The sequence below is a fragment of the Ceratotherium simum genome, chromosome 5 (assembly GCF_057802395.1).
Source record: "Ceratotherium simum simum isolate JZ-2026a chromosome 5, ASM5780239v1, whole genome shotgun sequence".
NCBI classification, from domain to species: domain Eukaryota; kingdom Metazoa; phylum Chordata; class Mammalia; order Perissodactyla; family Rhinocerotidae; genus Ceratotherium; species Ceratotherium simum.
Genome location: NC_141904.1, coordinates 82,130,046 through 82,150,602, shown reverse-complemented (window position 1 = coordinate 82,150,602; position 20,557 = coordinate 82,130,046). Strand labels below are relative to the sequence as shown.

General features: G+C 47.6%; 1 protein-coding gene across 2 annotated transcripts in view; it reads right to left on the bottom strand.

The window, feature by feature from the left end:
- Positions 1–20,557, bottom strand: part of LOC101392062 (EF-hand calcium-binding domain-containing protein 12-like) — a 58,683-nt gene that overhangs the window by 5,793 nt on the left and 32,333 nt on the right. For both annotated transcript variants that reach the window (XM_087431390.1, XM_087431389.1), the window contains exons 6-11: positions 17,232–17,402; positions 16,960–17,029; positions 7,659–8,110; positions 5,256–5,438; positions 3,348–3,504; positions 565–761 (exon numbers count right to left, since the gene is read on the bottom strand). In XM_087431390.1, coding sequence (XP_087287516.1) covers positions 565–761; positions 3,348–3,504; positions 5,256–5,438; positions 7,659–8,110; positions 16,960–17,029; positions 17,232–17,363 — 1,191 coding nt within the window. In that variant the 5' untranslated portion in view covers positions 17,364–17,402. The remainder of the gene's footprint in view (positions 1–564; positions 762–3,347; positions 3,505–5,255; positions 5,439–7,658; positions 8,111–16,959; positions 17,030–17,231; positions 17,403–20,557) is intronic.

The window sequence follows — 20,557 nt, the reverse complement described above, 5'->3', positions numbered from 1 at the left end:
TTTTATTATGTCTTCATATTTATAGATAATATAAAAATATGTATGTATTTGGTATTACATTAATATTGCCTGCCTCCCTGACTAGACTCAGCTTCCTGAGGGCAGGGGCTGTTGTGTTCTCAGAGCACCTAGAAGAGTGCCTAGCACATTACAAGCTCTCAACAAATGTTTACTGGATGAATTAATTCACACAATCAGTTCTTCCTTCCTTCACTGGTCATGTATTTCTGGAGTGCCTACTCAGGGCCAGGCCCCATGCCAGGCGCTTGAATTCCAGCTGTGATGAAGACGCAGCCCGGTCTCAGGAGGCAAAGTCATAATTAAAGAATGGGAGGAGGGGAACTCAGTACTTTCAGAAACATTATCTCATTTCATCTTCACAGAAACCTTGTGAGGTAGGTATTGTTTTTGTTATACAGATGAAGGAACAGATGAGGGAACAGAGAGGTAAAGAAGCCCGCTCCCAAGAGTTCCCCCAGCTAGAAGGTGGTGGAGGTGCCGCGGACTGGAACCCAAGCCTGTCCAATTGCCAAGCCCAGTGCCCTCCCCCACTGGCGGGGGTACCTTGTTCTGCCGCCTCCTCTCTCTGCACCACTTGCCGACGTCCTCCATCTCCTCCAGGGTCATGGGCCGTGCCTCCAGCTGGGTATCGACTACGGGCTCAGTCAGTGGATCCATCTTGGGAGGCTCTGGGGCTAAAGTGCCCTTCTGCTTCTGAGATGCACTCTGTGGGGAAACTCTGTGCTCAGCAGATCTATACTCTAGAGTCGGAGGAACGAGACAAAGAAGGAGAGACTGAGAGGGTGCCAAGCCACGGAATCCTCCAAGCAGTTACCCACCGTCACCGAGCAGGCACTGGGCCACCCCTCTGCTCACTTCCTACGTGTCTGGTCAGCGCCATCTGAGATGTGCGTTGAAGGTGTCCCTGCTCTCCGGCTCCACTGGGCCTCCCTAGAGCGGGCCGCCTCCTCCCTCACCTGTCCATGAACCCAGCCTTCCTGTTGCCGTTCTCACCTTCTAGAGTCCTGTTTCCACCAAACAGCAAATAGGACTTACAAAAAATACAAGCCAGATCACCTCATTCCCCTGCTTAACACTCTCTACTGGCTTCCCACAGCACCTCGAGTCCTGCCCCTGATCTGCACAGCCTCAGGAGCTGGCCTCAGCTGACCGGCCACCTGCCCCGTCTCCTACGCCCAGCCCTCACTCACTCCACCCAGCCCCCCGCACTTCTTCTGTCCCCGGAAGACTTCTCGCCTCAGGGCCTTGGCCTTTGAGGTCACATCTGCTAGGATGCCCTTCCCCAGACTGGCTCCTCCTCAGTCACTCAGCTCTCAGCTCCAGCGGCTGCTTTTCAGAGGCTTTCCCTGACGACCACCCCTCACTGTGTCCTCTGTCTTCAAAGCATTAATCGCTACTGGACATCGTCTTGGTTAACCCTTTACATGGAAGCTCATTGAAGGCAGGGGCATTGGCTTCTTCACTACTGTGTTCCCAGCTCCTAGAAGTGTGCCTGGCACACAGTAGGTCCTCAACAAAGATCCGAGTGAATGAAAGCACCCCATTGCCCCTGCCCTGGTTCAGGCCTTCACTGTCCTGGGCTGGGATGGAGTGCTGGCCCCGCTGCCTTCCCGTGTTGAGACGGTGGCCAGGCAGTCAGCCTCCCGGAGCTTCAGCTCCCTCCTCCTAAAGTGTGAATGGCAGCCCTGAACTCTGGGGACTTGAGGATAAACTGAGCTGATGCTGGGGTAACGCTCCCCAGCCCACAGAGGACGCCCCCAAATGCTACCACCTTCTCTCTGTGAGCTGGTGCCCAGACTCTTGATGCTGCTGCCCCTTTAGGCAAAGCAAGAGATACCCAAGTCTGCTTCCTCTACCCACTGCCGCTCTCGGGGGAAAAAGAACTCCGTGATGATCCTGAGAGAGCACCATTCAAGCAAATACCTGCTCTTGGCTTCAAGTCTATTCATTGGGAAATGATAGGCCCCAAATACCTTTGCTGCAAATACCCATCATGGCGCACAGTGATCATTCACCAAATGACTCTCAGCCAACTACATGGATATCAACGCGCTTTGGTAATTCATAATGAAAAGGCAAAAAGAGCATGGGTGGGAAATGACACCCAACTCGAATGACCCTGAGGATGGACACGAAGGGTGATGGCTAGTGTGGGGGTGGTGACGCGTGCAGGAGGCGACTGTAGGGGCGCTCATGTTCCCTGGGACTCTGAGATGGGCAGAGACCCTGCCTGGGGGTGACGGTGCCTCTGCCCAGGGCTTGTCGAGGCTACAGGTCGGAAATCTGTGTGCTGCGCTGTAGGTGACGCTCCGGGGGCCTGAGGAATGGACTCTATGGGAGCTGCCTGCTGCCTCCAAAAGAACCAACCAGTGAGGATGCCAAGCACCTAGCTCAGTGTGACCGTGAACTCCAGAGGCCCTCCCAAATCTTCACCCATGTAAGGAAACCCCTCCACTGCCCCCCTAGGGCTCTTACATGACCACAGGGAGGACGAGGAGCACCACCCCACCCAATGTCTGAAATTTCATTCCCGCCAACCTGGCGAGTGGGGGCAAAGCAAGATTTGTTTCATTTAGAAAAAGAAAGATGTGGTTACATTTGGGGAGGGATCTGGAATGGTGGACAGTGGTCAAGGGAGGGCTTGAATTCTATCTGTAGTTGTTCAAATTTTTTTTTTTTTTACAACAACAATGGCACTAAACTCTAAAGAACCATGATGCACCCTGTGTTGTAGAGTAAATTCATAGCAAGAGCTATGGCTAGTCCATTTCTAATTTGCCTCTGTGCTTCATCTGGACAGATGTAGCTCCACGAGCACACGGCTTGGCAAATGGAACTTGAGCTGTGCACAACATATACAACTGTTTACAGCAGCCCTACTAATATCCCTGAGAGTAAAATACCAAAGTAAACTTTCCAGTAAATTCTAAACGTGCTAATTCTGGTTTCTGAACTTTAGTTTACTTTTTATCAATAACATATAGACTAATAGTAAGAAGGCCTTGGGCCTATATACAAATGGAAAGGCTTGCTATTTGTTTGGTCAGTGTATCAGGTGGGCTTGGGGGGCTGAAACCACCCTTTGAGAATCCTACACTAAGGACAAGGGCTGGGCCTCATTCATCTTTGAATGGACACAGTGGCTGGGCACTCAAGAAAATATCTACTCCTTAGTTGACCCCCGGGCATAGAAGTTCCAGAGGCTTGGCCCACCTACGGTGAGCCAGAGTTGGAGAACACACTCAGGAAGTGAGCCAAGGCTGCCTCCACCAGGCTTGCTCCCCAGATGGGGAAGCGGAGGCACGGGGGTGGGAGTGGGTACGTACTCTCCCTTCCAGTTGGCAGGGCACTTCTCTGCTCAGCCAAACACCACTGTATGTAGGTGTTGGTCAGGGCATGCAGGGTGATGCTGCTGTGCGTCCCCAGAGAGCTGAGATAGATGACAATATCCTCCACCTCCCGGTCTGTCAGAGGGACTCTGACCTGAGGAGAGAAGGGAAGCCCCCAGGGTGGGCAGGCTCCAATCCACACGTCCTGCAAGGACAGCCAAGGCCTTGCCAGCCTAGCCCCACCGCCCCATCTAGTTTCACTTGCAGCCACTCCCAGCTCATACCCAAGATCTCTGCCACAGCAGCTCAGAGCTCTTCCCCGGGCCCTGAACACACCCTGCACTTTCTCACCCCCTGCCTTTACTCAGGCGTTTCCCCCTCTCTGCCTGAAAAACTCCTATCCCTCCCTCAAAACCCAGTCCAGATATGCCACCGTTTTTGCCGAGTCTGCTACTTCTTCCTCTGGGCTCCCACCTCACTCCATGCCAATCACTCCATGCCACACCCCGCTTTCCCATGCTGGATGTGAAGAAGGATTTCACGTGTCTATCATCCTTGCCCATGAGGGACACATAAGCCTCCCTTCACTGAAGTAAAATCGGATCAGCAATACGATAAGCAGGGTGAGCAACTTGGGCGGAGGATAATGCTGGCCAGCAACAGCGAATATACAAGAAAAAGTTTTACAGGAAATATAAAACTATAATTCTTCAGCTGCTTTAGACCATAGTCATTGCCCACTGAACTTTCCTTAAAGAAGGTCAGAACTCTCCTGGTGCGAAACGATTTAGTGTTTCATCTTCTTGGTCAGGCAGATTCAAGACCCTCTATCTTTTGTTCTAAATGCCTTGAAAGGTTGTTCAGACACTTCCGTGTCATAAAACGATGGTGTGAAAACCAGTGAGGATTCACATATTTCATAAAATATGCAGCAAACTGCCTAAAGTTTTTCTTAAAGGCTGTAACCCCAAGTCCAGTGCTTAAATAAAAGCTTAATTCATCTAGACCAGAGGTCAGCAAACTTTTTCTAGAAAGGGCTAGACAGTAAAGATTTTAGGCTCTGTGAGCCATAGGCTCTCTGTCATCACTGCTCAACTCTGCTCTCACGGGATGAAAGCAGCCAGGACAACACACAAACAAATGAGCATGGCTATGTTTCCATAAAACTTTATTTACAAAAACAGGAGACAGACTCGGTTTGACCCCTGGGCCATAGTAGGCAGACCGCTGCTAGATCAACAGAACTTTCTGCAATGATGGAAATGTTCCACATCTGCACAGTCCAACAGAGGAACCACTCACCACATGTGACTACTGAGCACTCGAAACGTGGTGGGTGTGACTGAGGAACTGGATTTTTTATTTTATTTATTTACAATTAACTTCAGTTTGTGACTGGCCAGTAGAAGCGTGGTCTGTGGACCAGGACCATGGGCGTCACGGGGAGCTCGTCAGAATGCAGCATCTTGGGCCTCACACAGAGGCACTGAGTCAGATGCTGCATTTTAACAAGACCCCTATGTGATTCATTCGCCAGTGAGAGTTGGAGAAGCTCTAGAAGGTTCTAGAGGCAGAACTGAAGGCCTAGCAATCTCTTTGCTCGGTTCTGGGGTCTGATGGGCAAGATTCCCCAGGCAGCTGGCTGTTTATGGCTCAGCTCTGCACACTGTCCACAAAGGTAGGACCTTTCAAGGTCAGACCTGGGCAAGGGGAGTTTTAGGCGTCTGATGTGGCCACAGGTGAAGCCACATTTTCCCATCTGGCTTTACAAGTAATAAAGCTGATCGTTTGAGCTCCCTGTGTCTACTTTTCAGTGTGTCCAGGACATGAGGAGGGGGCAGCAGTGGGGGGTGCATGGACGCCCTCCCCACTCAGGCCAGCCCTGAGGGAGCGGGAGGCACTCACCGCCTTCAGAGCCTCAGTGAAGTCCTCCCTGGAGATCCTCTGGTTCTCACCGCAGGCCACCTTGTTAAACATCCCCAGGATCTTGATCCTGTGGCTACGCAGGTAGGAGTACAAGGCCGGCAGGGCGGAGGGCCTGGGCAGTTGGAGCTGGGACAGTTGGCAGGGGGGCTGGGGGCTTTTCTTCTGAAAGAGGCAAGAGAGTGGGGCAGAGGGGAGAGTTCAGGGAAGACAGGCCGATGGCACGAGATCCCCAGAGCTGGAGAGAAATGGGAGAGGGGGGCTGAGCGGCTCTAAACAGACAGCAAGATGGAGTGCAGAGAGCACTGGATTCTGGCAAGCCCGGGGCGGCCGTGTCCTGCCACAGAACACCTGGGAGACCGCTTCTCTGGGCCTCCATTTTCCCCTCAGAAATCAGAGGCTTGGACAATGTGAGAGCTAGTTTCATTTGTATCCACATCTCTCCTGTCAGACCAGTCACTATTACAGTCCCACTGGGCTCTCAGTGCACCAAAATATACGCCCCTGCCCGGGGCCCGACGGGGTTCCCCTCTCCTCCACCTCCCAGCTTTGCTCCTGCGGGCCTCCTGCCTAGAAGACTCTGCCCTCTTTCCATACCCGTCCACAGCCTACTCCTCCTCCACTTCCAGGTGAATGGGAATATATCAGAATACTCCTCCCTTACCTCAGTGCGGCACTCGACAGTTTACAAAGAGCCTTCCTGTTCCCTAGCTTTTAGCTCCTCTGTGCTCCTGGAGCATTTGGGACCCACCTCTATTAATGACCTGTAGCAAACTGTAGTAGAGTCATTAATCTGATGTGTCTGTCTCCCTCACTAACGTGCGAACACCTGGAGAGCAAGGCCATGTTGTATTTAGCTACATACCCTCACCTCCCATCCTGGTACTGAACAAAGCCCCAGGCCCTAGGCAGGTAGGCAGTAGTTGTTTGCTGAATGAATAAATGATGCTGTGAATTAGGTATCAGGTATTACTTTCCTGTTTTACAAGTGAGGAAACAGCCTCAGAGAGGTGAAGTGACTTGCCCAGGCTCACAGTGCAGGTAAGCAGTTGAGCTGGGTTTCTAACCCAAGTCAGTGTTTATTCATGGATGCTGTGATGCTGGCAGCAAAGGGTGTGTTAGACCCATGAACTTGGGGTTTTCACTACAATTACACCAAGGACTGACTCTGAAGTGTTTGGGCCAACCCAAATGGCGCTGATGAGACTGCGATAATACTAAAGACGCCAACCGTTTATTGAGTGCCCACTATGTGCCCAGCACTGTGCTAGGCACCTTACAGAAATTAATCCATTTAGACATCCCAGCAACCCTAGCAAGTAGGCACAATGGTTATCCCCATTTAACAGATGAGGAAACTGAGGCCCAGACTGTACAGCTAGGAAGTAGCAGAGCTGGGTTTAAACCCAGGTTCACGTGACCTCTTATCCCAGCTTCACCTGAACTGGGAGAAATTTCAAGTGTTTGTTTTGCAAGGAAATGTCACAGAGAGGCAAGCAGTCGGAAGATGAGGACTTGGGGACTGACTGCCATTTACTCTCTCCATGGATCTGGAAAATCCACTGGCCTCACTGAGCCTCTGTGTCCATGCTTACAAAAGGGGATCCTCCGTTTTCTCCCACCCTCCCAGCTGTGGTCCTCACAGCAGCCCCGTGAGCACCTGCTTGGCACATAAAGGCCCTCAGCAAACGTGCCAGTGAATGAATGAACGGCCAGTGAGCATTAAGACTGCCCCACAGAGGGGCTGCCAAGGATCACCCCTCCCCGGGTGGTCTGAAGGTCAGCCGCAACTTCTTCAACTCTCCTCCCTTTTAAGATGGAGTCTAATCCCCCTCCCAAGTGTGGACAGTGCTTAATGACTTGCTCCTGACAAACAGAATATGGTGGAAGTGATAGTGTAAATCTTCTGAAACTGAGACTTCCTGAGACGAGGTCATAAAGGTCATTGCAGCCTCCTCCTGGCTGTTTCCCGGACTGTCACTCTGCAACCCTCCAGCAGCCCTATGGAGTGGTCCGTGTGGTGAGGAACTGGGGCTCCTGCCAACAGCACTGGGAGCAAGCCAGCTGAGGGCGGGGGCTCCTCCTGCCCCAGTCAAGCCTTCAAATGTCTGTGGCCCAGGCCAACATCCTGAGATGAAAGACTGAGCCAGAGCCACCCAGCTAAGTTCCTCCCAGATTCCTGACTCAGAAACAAGTGAGATTATAAACATTTGTTGCTTCAAGTCACTTTGGGGTGTTTGTCACGCAGCACTAGATAACCAATTCACCTCCCTTTCTTCTCCCAAACTTCTGTTTGCTCTTCTGTCAAGTGGGGTGAACAGTCCCCATCCTGCTAATCCAAGGGAATGAAATGACAGCATGCGCCTAACCCCTCAGTGTCTTCACCTGGCAAATGGGGCCTGTCACCTCGGTGGCTCTGGCAGAAGTCAGCTGGGCCTCGCGCTCCTTGTGGATCCTCTGTAAGACGCTGGCCTCTGAAGGCGTGAGGCTGGGCTTGTTCTGCAGCCACCTCTCTAAGTTGCCGAAGGTTTCCAGGTCCTCACGAAGCTTCATCCTCTGGCTCAGCCAGGTCTTTGTGTCCTCCGGCTGCTCTCGGACGTCCCTAGCTTCCAGGGGTTTGAAGCTGGAGATGGGCTGTAGCGGAGCCTGGGGTTGGGGCATGGGATGGATGGGTATGGGATCCTCTTTTTGAGGCAAGATGATGATCCGCCGGCGGCTTCGAGGCAGGTGGAAGTCCTTCTTAAACTGCCTGAAGCAGTGGGCAATGACCCGTTCAGGATCGGAGATGGGGTCCTTGCTGGCATTTTCGTCAGCTGAGGTCTCAGACTGGCAGAGCCCTTGGGGGAAGAGGGTTAAGAGGTGAATTCCTTTCAGGAAGAGGACTAAAGAAGTCAGGAAGGAAAACTGCTTTAGCACCAGGCTGGGCATCAGGGCACCTGGGTTCCAGGCCCGGCTTTACTGGCGCCTTGCTAAAATGATGAAGATAATTGCATCCTACGTGACTGGGCACTCCCAGTGGCAGGTACTATGCTAAGGGCTTTATATGCTTTCTCTTAATTAACCTTCTCAGATTCTACTCCTACTCCATCCCCCGCCCCCCGACTCCCCAATACTCCTTACTGGCAATCAGAAGGATATTTTTAAAGATTTTATTTATTTATTTTTTCCCCCAAAGCCCCAGTAGATAGTTGTATGTCATAGCTGCACATCCTTTTAGTTGCTGTATGTGGGATGCAGCCTCAGCATGGCCAGAGAAGCGGTGTGTCGGTGCGCACCCGGGATCTGAACCCGGGCCGCCAGCAGCGGAGCGCACGCACCCAACCGCTAAGCCACGGGGCCGGCCCAGAAGGATCTTTTTAAAATGCCCTTCTGATCTGGTCTGATCACCCGATCAGTGTAGCGCCGTCACGAATAGAGGCTTTGGAGCCAGAATGCTCCAGTCTGAGTCCTCCTGCCTCTCGCTGGCTGCATGATCTAGGGCAAGTCACTTATCCTCCGTGTGTCTCAACTGCTTCACTTGTAAATGGGGATAATGACGGTACTTACCTTACTGAGTGGTGATGTTTAGAATCAGTCCATTTTAGTTGCTTTGTTCATAGTAAGTGCGCCACTATTATTTTTTTATATACTCACCCATCACCCATTTTGAAACCCTTCCATGACTTTCCAGAGCCCTCAAAATAAAGTCCCATGGCCCTCCTCTGCCAACCTTTCCCGTCTCATCGCTCGCCTATCTTTCCTTACTACATCCCAGACGCCCTGACCTTCTCTCTGTTCCCTGAAGGATCAAGCCCATCCTGCCTCAGGGTTTTGCACATGCTGCTCCCTCTGCCAGGAGTGCTCCTCCCCCACCCATCCCCTCCCCACTCCTCCTCATCCTCCAGACCTCAGGCCAAATGTTACCTCTCCAGCTCCCAGGCTCTGTTATATCCTCATGTTACCTCTGCATAACACAACCTATACTTTTCCTTCAGACCACTTATCACAAGTGTGTAAATCAGGGGGTGCCAACTGGCATGCCTCATGCTGAATGAGGTGTGGGGTCCTGTTTTGATTGACATATTGCTTAAAATTTTCCAGTTTGAGTTACTTTAGGCTGGGGCATGCCCTCTCCGGCTTGCTGTAGTCCCCACCATTCCCTGTCATCTCACGTGCAGCTCAGTTCATTCATTAAGTGCCTGGTTCAGGCAGACATTTGTGTTTGAAACTGCTGGTGCAATTACTTGGTTGATGTTTATGTTTTCCAATGGACTGTGAACCAGGACCTCATCTTTTTTCTTCCCTGCTCCCAGCACCTCCACAGTGCCAACACATAGTGGGAGCTCACTAATTATTTGGTGAATGAGTGAATGACAAATGGACAGACATAACAAGTCAGCTCTGTGATTACACCCATTGTACAGATAAGGACACTAAGGCCCAGAGAGGCCCAAGGTCACACGGTTGATTAGTAGCAGAGCTGGGACAGAGCCTGGCCCCAGAGCTCAGCTCTGAGCAATTACCTGATATTACCCCAAAGTGTCACCTAATCTCACAGAGTCTCCTTCTTTCATGTCTAAACCGTTGTAAACTCTGCTCTAGCTACCTCCTGAAGCTGTTATGAAGATCAAATGAATAGTAGATATGGGAGTGTTCTAAAATTCAGAAGGGATATATTATTAAAAATATTCTCATCATCATTTTCCTTCTAAAACCACAATTCCCCTGCTTAAAACCCTTCTAGTACTCCCAATGGCCTCCAGAATCAAGTTCAGTCTCCTTAACCTGGCCCCACCTGACCTGCCCACCCCTGCCAGCCTCTCTAATGGGCTCCTTCTCTCCTTCCTTCTGCCTCACCTTGTACTTGTACCCAAACTGAGCTGACTGTGATTCCTTGGTCCCCCCGCCCTGCCCTCCCCAAACTGTGCTGTTTTCTCTCTCTGGAATGCTCTTCTCTCTCCCCCACTTCACTTGATTATTCTCTACTGCTGCTCCGAGACTCAGCTCAGGCATCAGCATCCCCTGAAGCCTTCTCAGCCCCTCCCTCGTGCCCCCTCTGGGTCCCCACAGCTGCCATGCTTAGCCCCATCACAGCATTTACCATATTTTTCTGGATGAAGATGCTTTCTGAGTCTTTCTTTCCCAACAACCTGTGAGTTTCCCAATGGCAAGGACTGTGTCTTAGTTCCCATGTATCCCCAGTGCCTAGCCTGGCACAAAGTGAACATTTGTTAGGTCTCCTTACAATGCTCATGTGTTCCTTTCATAGTCAGAAAATAATAAGAGTATTCTGTCCATCAGTGTGGACAAAAGGGAGTACTTCTCAATAATCCATTTATCATTTCCCTGAGGACAAGATGCTGGGTACAGCTGAGGATTTAGTCACTTATCAAACCAGCATTTACTGAGAATCACCCAGTGCTTGGTGCTGGCTGGGTGCAGATCCAAACGAGGCTGGGGGCCCGACAACAGTGCACTGGCATGGAACAAGATGGAGTAACCAGAAGGGTAACTAGATGCTCTTAGTCTGGGGAGAAGCGCTAATGGAGGAACCCAGGAGGTCATCATGGAGGAGGAGGCATTGACATGCGCCTTCAAGAATGAGTTGGGTAACAAGGGGTAGAGGGGCCAGCATGGCGAAAGGTAGGGGGTAGGGTCTGGGGATTTTAGAGTCACTAAATAGTTCCACAAGTTCCATATTGTGTGTGAAGGAGGAGGTTAATGGGAAATAAAGTTGGAGCCATCTCGAATGCCACGTTAACGGATTTAAACTTTACCCTACAGACCATGGAAACATTGAGAATATGCTCCTCACTGGTCTCACCGCTTCCACTGTGCCCGCCCCCAAATCCAGGACCCGCCCTCAGCCAGAAGAGCCACTCCCCCCGACTGAAACCCTTCAGTGGCTTCACTGAAATGGCTTCTCGGTGCTCTCAGGATAAATAACCCCCTCCCGCCATGGCCTACAGAGCTTACCGGGCAGCGATGGGAACAGATCCTCGTTCGTTTCATAGGCAGCACCCATGGCCGCGGCGCTGGGGGCGGGCGCTGCGGCGCGTGTACGCGTCCGTGTGTGCTTGCTTGCACGGGCGGCGTCGGGGTGCCAGAGCACCCAGTTTTGCCAGACGCGCAAGGTGCCCAGCTGAGAAGCAACCGTTGCCCGGACTCCGGACGCCCCGCGGGCTTGGCTGAGCTCAGGCTGGCTGAGCGCCGCCGCGCGCCGAGGCGACGGGAGCGGACCGCCTCCGCCCCAGCGCCCCCGACCCCGCTCCTTTAGCCGCTCCCGGGAGGGGCGCGAGGCGATCACCGCGGTGCAAAGTTCCGGGCTCGGCCAAAGACAGTGTTTCTTAGTTTGGCCCAGGGGCTCCCGAATCCGGAGTCATAAATCCCCGGGTTTCCCACAAAGCACAGGATCTTCAGCCAGTCTCCCCGTCTTTCGGTCTCAGTGTTCTCATCCGAACAACAGGCCTGTCTCCTCCAGGAGAACTGCAGGAACCCGAGTGAGCCGTGGCCAAATAGAGGCAGTGTTTTTGGTATGCTTTGCCATGGTTTGGAATTATAGGCTCTGAGTTCTGGAGTATTAATAATAAACACTTGAAATGTCCGTCAACTGATAAGCAGATAAAATGTGGTCTATCCATACAAGGGAGTATTACTCGTGAGAACTACTGACGCATGCTGCAACACGGATGAACCTTCAAAACATTATGCTGAGTGCAAGAAGCCAGGCACAAAAAGCCACATATATGATTCTGTTTATAAGAAATGCCCAAAATAGGCCTGTCTGTAGACACAGAAACCAGATTAGTGATTGCCAGAGGCTGGAGAGGGGAGCATTGGGTCTGACTGCTAACAGGTACGAGGTTTCTTTTTAGGCTGACGGCAATGTCCTGAAATTAGTGATGATGGTTGAACAGCATTGTGAACGTACCAAAAACCATCAAATTGTACAATTTAAAAGAATTTTATGTTATGTGACTTGTGTCTCAATAAAAGAAGTTAAAAAAAAACCCAAACACTTGAGCGGTTACTCTGCATAAAGTATTGCCTTTACTGAAAGGCATTGTTTTTGTGACCTGCTCAACAACCTGAGGTAGTCACTATGGGCCACATGAAAGCAGCACTTGTGCAAGCCTGGCTCCATTTAGGCAATTACATGCATTAACTTAATAATCGTAATAACCATGTGAGGTAGTTACACTGTCCCATTCTAAAGAGACGAGGAAACAGGTACAGAGGTCAGGCAACTTCACCTGCAGGAAAAAGGACAAGCCAGGCCTGGCTGAGGGCTTGAGCGCCCTCCCCCTGTGTCCACACAGGCCCACACTCCTGATGGAGATGCTGTGCAGAGGATCTGACAGCAGGCCCTGCCACACCTGATGCCCTCAGCCTGGTGCTTGCCCTATCCTTCAACCCCAGCTGCGGCCAGGGTTTCAGGGGTCCCTCTAGACTCTTAGCTGGCATATTTGGGTATCTTGTCCTCACACCTTACCCTTTTTGTTCCCTTCCATTATTGTGTGTGCCTTTCTCTCTCCCTGTGAGGGTCTCTACAGAGCCTTTTCATCTTAGTGCCTCTCTCCAGCACAAAGCTTTGCACTTAGTGAATGCTACTTTGATGTCTGTTAAATAAAAATGTGATAGGAAGTTATAAAGGGGATGTTTGCTTGGGGTTGTGTGTGGCCAGTTGTCCTGTTCTCTGGTCAAAATCCATCCTTCTCTAAAAACTGAAACTCGCTCACTAAAGTGGAAACAACCAAATAGCCCCATAGCACACTGTATCCTCATTCTGTTCACAATCCACTCTACAACAAAGGAAGGTTCCCTAGCAATGTATTTATTTTTCATTTAGTCAATCAATTTAATTTTCAAATTATGCCCTAAAATGGCGATTGGTAATTGAGACTTAGTAACTTAGGACTTTTTTCGTTTGGTGAGTTCTTTCTAAGGTAAATGTTTCAGTATTTGAGCTACACCATTATAAAACCTGTATTAAAAAATGGCATACAGGGAAATACAAACACCAAATGATTTCACTCATATGTGGAAGATAAACTAACCTACAGACAGAGACAACAGTTTGGTGGTTACCAGGGGTAAGGGGGTTGGGAGGTGGGCACAAGGGGTGAAGGGATACAATTATATGGTGACTGACAAACAATAATGTACAACTAAAATTTCACAATGTTATGAACTATTATGACATCAATAAAAAAAATGGCAAGCATTATGGCAGAGTGAGCTTCCCCCACTGAACTCTCACCCTCTAAGACACAACAAAAAGGACGTTCATATTCCAACAGAAGCTATTCACACAACACACGGGATGTATGAGGCACCCAGGCAGCCATACACCCAAGGACTGAGGTGCTGGAATCCCCAGAGTAAGTGGAAGGAGGTAAGAGGAGCTCCCTTCCTTCCCCAAGGACTGTGACCCAGAGACAAAGACCACACGGCTCTCAGAGGTGGGGGAGGGGCAGCTTGCCTCGTGAAAACTGGCGCTCTCCAAGACCCCTCACAGCTTGTGGGGATCCCCCTACGGAGGGAGCGGAACTGTTGCGAGGGTAGTTTCAACAAGCTAGCCCCCCAGGAGAGCAGAGAGCAACAGCAAGAGGAGAAACCTCTGAGATCGGGGAGGCGAAAGTAAGCACCCCTCCCCAACCCGACCCGCCTGACCAGCGCTTCAGCACAGTGGCCCTCCAGCTCCTGCTTCTTCGGCCCAGCAGCACTTCAGCTGCAGCTGCTTCAACCCACCTGCACCTGAGCCCCAGCTGCTTTGGCCTAGCTGCGCTCCAGCTCCAGCTGTTCCCACGCTCCAGCTCCAGCTGTTCCCATGTTTCCCCCGCCAGCAGCCTCCACTCAGCCATGCCTCAGATCAGCCAGGAACTGATGAGAGTGCACAAGGATCGAGGCGGGCCAGAATACACAGCCACTGACCCCCACCCAGCGGCAGCAAGAGAAACTGCGACCATATATTTTCACTATGAGGAAAAGTAAGCCAACACTGACAGGCACTATGCAAAAATATATTAAATCTCCAGACCAAAAGGAAAATGATAAGCTTCCAGAAGTCAACCCGGAAAGCACAGAAATGTATAACCTTAATGACAGAGAATTCAAAATAGCCATCACAAAAAAGCTTAATGAAATACAAGAAAACACAGACAGATGATTCAATGAAATCAGGAGTTTCTTCACAAAAGAGATTGAAACTATAAAAAAAAAAAAAAACAATCAGAAATCCTAGAGATGAAAAACACAATAGAGGAGATAACGACAAATCTGTAAGCCTTAAGCATCAGAGCTGACAATATGGAGAAAAGAATTAGCAATATTGAGGACAGCAATGCAGAAATGCTCCAGATGGAGGAGGAGAAAGAACTAAGACTAAAAAGAAATGAAGAAACTCTCCAAGAAATATCTGACTCAATTAGGAAATCCAACATAAGGATTATAGGTATTCCCCAGGGAGAAGAGAGGGAAAAAAGAGCAGAGAACTTATTCAAAGAAATAATAGTTGAGAACTTCCCAAACCTGGGGAAAGAGTGGAAATACCAGTGAATGAAATAAATAGATCTCCAAAATATATCCACATGAAAAGACCTCCTCCAAGGCATACAGTAGTAAAGCTGGCAAAAGTCAACAACAAAGAAAAAATATTAAGGGCAGCTAGACAAAAAGAAATAACATACAAAGGATTTCCTATCAGGCTCTCAGCCGATTTCTCAACAGAAACTTTACAGGCTAGGAGAGAGTGGAACGATGTATTCAAAATTCTGAAGGACAAAAACTTTCAGCCAAGAATACTCTAGTCAGTGAAAATATCCTTCAGATATGATGGAGAAATAATAACTATCCCAGATAAGCAAAAGCTAAGGGAGTTCATTGCCACAAGACCCCCACTACAAGAAGTGCTCAAAAAGGCCCTCATCCCTGAGGAAAAAAAAGAGAAAGGGGATTGAAAATTTTGAACAAGGAGGAAAATAGGTCGACAAAACCAGAAAAATTGCAGTCCTCTATCAAAATAGATTAGCAAACACTTAATTATAAAACCAAAGACCAAGGGAAGGTAAGCACCAAGCATAAATATAACCTCATAATGTTAAACACGAACTCACAACATAAGAAGGAATAAGATGTGACAATAATAACGTAGAAGGGGAAGAGGAAAGGGATTGAATCGACTTAGTCTGAGGGAATAAGAGGCCATCAAAAAATGGACTATCACATCCACAAGATTTTCTTATACAAACCTCATGGTAACCACTAACCAAATAATCAGAACAGAATCACACACAATAAAGAAAGAGAAAACTAAGAGAACCCCCACACAGAACTACCAAACTGAATTGGTAGTCTGAAACACACAGGACGAGAAACAAAAGAAATGCAAAAGAACCCAAAAAAGAGCAATAAAATAACAACAACAAGCCTCCATATATCAATAATTACCCTATATGTAAATGGACTGAACTCTCCAATCAAAAGACACAGAGTGGGGGGGCCGGCCAGGTGGCGCAAGAGGTTAGGTGCAAACGTTTCACTGCAGCGGCCTGGGGTTCGCCGGTTCGGACCCCGGGCGCGCACCAATGCACTGCTTGGCAAGCCATGCTGTGGCGGCATCCCATATAAAGTGGAGGAAGATGGGCACGGATGTTAGCCCAGGGCCAGTCTTCCTCGGCAACAAAAGAGGAGGACTGGCAGATGTTAGCACAGGGCTGATCTCCTCTCAAAAAAAAAAAGACACAGAGTGGTTGGATGGATTAAAAAACAAGACCCAACAATATGCTGCCTCCAGGAAATACATCTCAACTCTAAAGACAAGCACAGGCTCAGAGTGAAAGGATGGAAGACAATACTCTAAGCTAATGGCAAACAAAAGAAAGCAGGTGTTGTCATACTTACATCAGACAAAGTTGACTTCAAGATAAAACAGGTAATGGGAGACAAAGAGGGGCAACATATAATGATAAAAGGGACACTCCACCAAGAAGATATATCACTTTCAAATATATATGCACCCAACACAGGAGCACCAAGGTACATAAAGCAACTATTAACAAACCTAAAAGGAGATTATTAGCAACAACACAATAATAGTAGGGGATCTTAACACCCCACTCTCATCAATGGACAGATCATCTAGACAGAAAATCAATAAGGAAATAATGAACTTAAACAAAAAACTTGATGAGATGGACTTAACAGATATCTATAGAGCACTCCATCCAAACAGCAGATTACACATTCTTCTCAAGCGCGCAAGGAACATTCTCAAGAATAGGCCATATGTTGGGAAACAAAGCATGCTTATATAAACTTAAGAAGATTGAGATCATAACAAGCATCTTTTCCAACCATAATGCCATAAAGCTAGACATCAACTACAGGGAAAAAACCGGGAAAGTGACAAAGCTGTGGAGACTCAACAACATGCTAACAACCAATAGATCATTGATGAAATTAAAGGAGAAATCAAATCATATCTGGAGACAAATGAAAATGAAAATACACCATACCAACACATATGGGATGCAGCAAGAGTGGTCCTGAGAAGGAAACTTATAGAAATACAGGCCACCTTACCAAACAAGATGCCTTGCATCTCCTAACTGACAGCTCGGAGAAAGAATACAAATGGGTATGGTAAAGTTTACCCCCTGCCAGTGTCAAGTGTCATGTGGCGATAGTTCTTATTTGGCCAACTCACCTCCTAGAAGAGAAGAGAGCTCAGGATATCCTTTCTCTCTGCGCCTAGCTTTACTTCCTCGCTCTGCTATCTGGTAGAGACTCATGTCAAGAGAGAAGAGAAAAAGACCAAGTAAGCATTGTGCTTTCATGCGGGTACCCGCCACCAACACACACCTGCTCCTCTGCCCAGAGCACGCCCTACAGAACTCATCACAACAGGGCTTACTCTCAACAGCAGGGCTGATGCCTTAACATGGTCTACTTAGCACAGTCGTCTAAGCCAACACACACCGACACACGTGCACTCACATCCTTCTCTCCTTCAGTGACACAAGTCTTGTAGCAATACACCAGAAGGATATCAATCAAACTACTACACTTGACGGTGGGTTCTCTTGTCCAGCACGTAAGATTTATTGACATATTTTTGCAGCTGATATTTCTCTTCCTCAGAAAAAGACCCTAGAAGAAAATGCATTTAAAACTAGATGTTCCATTCAGTTTTGTAAAACCCTTAATGTGGAAGATTTGTCAAAATTAGAACTTTGATTATAGAAACTGAAATAAAAATAATTTAACTCTGGATATAGAAACAACTTTTTAGCTAGACTTCACAGTTTTATTAAGGGCTATGCATTTGTTCAAACCCTAGCGGGAGAAAAGAAAGGAGAAACGTCTAAACAACATCTATTCCCTATTCCACACCCCTCCCCTTTTTTTGCTCTCTGTTCTGTAGTCCAGGGATCTAAATGCCAGAGTTATTGACTTTAAAATTAAGATAATACATTTTGATAACAGAAAACATACCAGCTAAATAAAGCACTCTATAAATATTCATTATCCATTTTGACAGTTCTATCCAAAGAAATAGAAGTATTCCCATATATTAGTCAATTTTAAAGGCACAGTATTTATTAATATTCTTTACACATAGAAACAAAGTTTTACATAAATACACAAATGAGACTATATCACACAAATTAGACTTGTGGGAAGAGGATGTCTCTTTTCAACAATCTCTTTTTCCTTTTCTTCTTTTCCTTGGCACTCTCTCTCCATCTTCATCAGTAGCCTCCCCCATGTTAAAAATCTAGCATATATCTTTCATATTTTTCTCTACAAACATGTAATCACACAAACATATATACAAGGGAGTTTATAGAGTTTTTCCCCAAAAGAATTAGATCATTTTTCTCCATCTAGCCTATTTCATTCAACAATATTGCTGGCAAATCTTTCCAAGTCAGCTGGTACTAGCTAATTTTTGTAAAGGAGTAGAATATTCCATGGTGTACCATGCTCTATCCAACCACTCCCCCTACTGATGGGCATTCACTTTGCTTCCAGTTTTCTGCCACTGCTAATAATGCTGCAATAAATGTCCTTGGATACTGGAGCCTTGATTTCCATAAAATAGATTCCCAAGAGTACATTTACTGGGTCAAAAAGTATATCTGTTTTTAAAAGATACTTTATTTAAAGGCTGTAACTCTTCTTTCTAATGGTCATGGACAGAAGTTCCCTTTCCTACACATCTCTCTCACCCCCTCCCTGCAATAAATGTAATAGCTTTCTTAAACAGTTTCCAGTTTAATGGATACAAAGTGACTGTGGTAGGAAGAATCCTAAGATGACCCCCACTGAGTCACACCATGTGAGTGTGGGCAGAACCTGTGACTTGCTTCTACCCAAAACAATAGGGCAAAGGTGAGGGGACAGTCACTGTCATGATTATGTTTCATTATTAGTGGACTGGAGCCAGAGACTTGCCTGCTGGTTGTGAAGAAATAAGATGCCCTGTTGTGAGACAGCTACGTTGCAGAGAACTGTGGGGGCCTCTAAGATCTGAGAGTGGCCCCCAGCTGACAGCCAGCAAGAATGCAGGGGCCTCAGTTCTACAGCCGCAGGAATGGAATTCTGCCAACCGTCATGTGAGCTTGAAGAGGACCCTGAGAATGTGGCTGCCAGCACCTACTAAAAACAAGAAAAATTTGTCTACAGCTTTGCCAAGACTCTGAGCAAAAGACCCAACTAAGCCATGCCTGACTCCTGACCCACAGAAAACTGAATCAAATCAGAACTCCACTTCTAATTTGTGGTAATTTGTTATGCAGTAAGAGAAAATACAGTGAGATATCATTTTTACTTCAGTTAGTATTTCTCTAACTGCTAAACTTTGAGCATTATTTCATAGGTTTGTTAGCAATTTGGCTTTGCTCTCCCATGAATTACCCATTTGAATGTGTTTTACCCAATTTTTTTCCATTGGATGGCTTGTCTTGTCAAATTAAGAACACACTGTCTATTATAGATATGAAACCTAGTCGTGTCTCCAGATTTACCACATATCTATTGACTTTGTTTAGGGAATCTTTGGTCACTGAATTATTTATTTTTTGTGTAGCCAAATATGTCCATCTTTTTTTTTTTTAACAGAGTCTAGATTTATAGCCTTCAATAGGTTTCCCCAACCCCTAAAGTGTACACGAAGTCTCTCAGCTTTTCTTTAAGATGCACCGTTTCCCCATCAACAAAACGAAAAAACAACCTAACAACTGGGAGAAGACATTTGCAAACCATACATCTGATAAGGGGTTAATATCCAAAACATATAAAGCACTCATACATCTCAACAACAAAAAAAGTAACAACCCAATTAAAAAATGAGCAAAAGACCTGAACAGACATTTCTCCAAAGAAGATACACAGATGGCCAACAGGCACATGAAAAGATGTTCAACATCATTAACTATCAGGCAAATGCAAATCAAAACTACAATGAGATATCACCTCACTCCTGTCAGAATGGCTATAATTAACAAGACAGGAAACAACAAGTGTTGGAGAGGACGTGGAGAGAAGGGAACTCTCATACACTGCTGGTGGGAGTGCAAACTGGTGCAGCCACTATGGAAAACAGTATGGAAATTCCACAAAAAATTAAGAATAGAACTACCATATGATTCAGCTATTCCACTGCTGGGTATTTATCCAAAGAACATGAGAACACCCATGTGTAAAGATACATGCACTCCTGTGTTCATTGCAGCGTTATTCACAACAGCCAAGACTTGGAAGCAACCTAGGTGCCCATCAAGGGACGAATGAATAAAGATGATTTGGCATATATCCACAATGGAATACTATTTAGCCATAAGAAACAATGAAATCCAGCCATTTGTGACAACATGGATGGATTTTTAGGGTATTATGCTAAATGAAATAAGTCAGAGGGAGCAAGTCAAATACTGTAAGATCTCACTCATAAGTACAAGATAAAAACAACAACAAACAATCACATAGAGACAGAGAGTGGATTGGTGGTTACCAGAGGGGAAGGGGGGAGGGAGGAGGGTGAAAGGGACAATTGGGCACATGTGTGTGGTGATGGATTGTAATTAGTCTGTGTGTGTGTATGTGTGTGTGTGTGAGAGAGAGAGAGAGAGAGAGAGAGAGAGAGAGAGGGAGAGGGAGAGAGAGAGAGGAAGATTAGCCCTGAGCTAACACCCGATGCCAATCCTCCTCTTTTTTTGCTGAGGGAGATTGGGCCTGGGCTAATACCTGTGCCCATCTTCCTCTACTTTATATGGGACGCTGCCACAGTGCCACAGCGGACC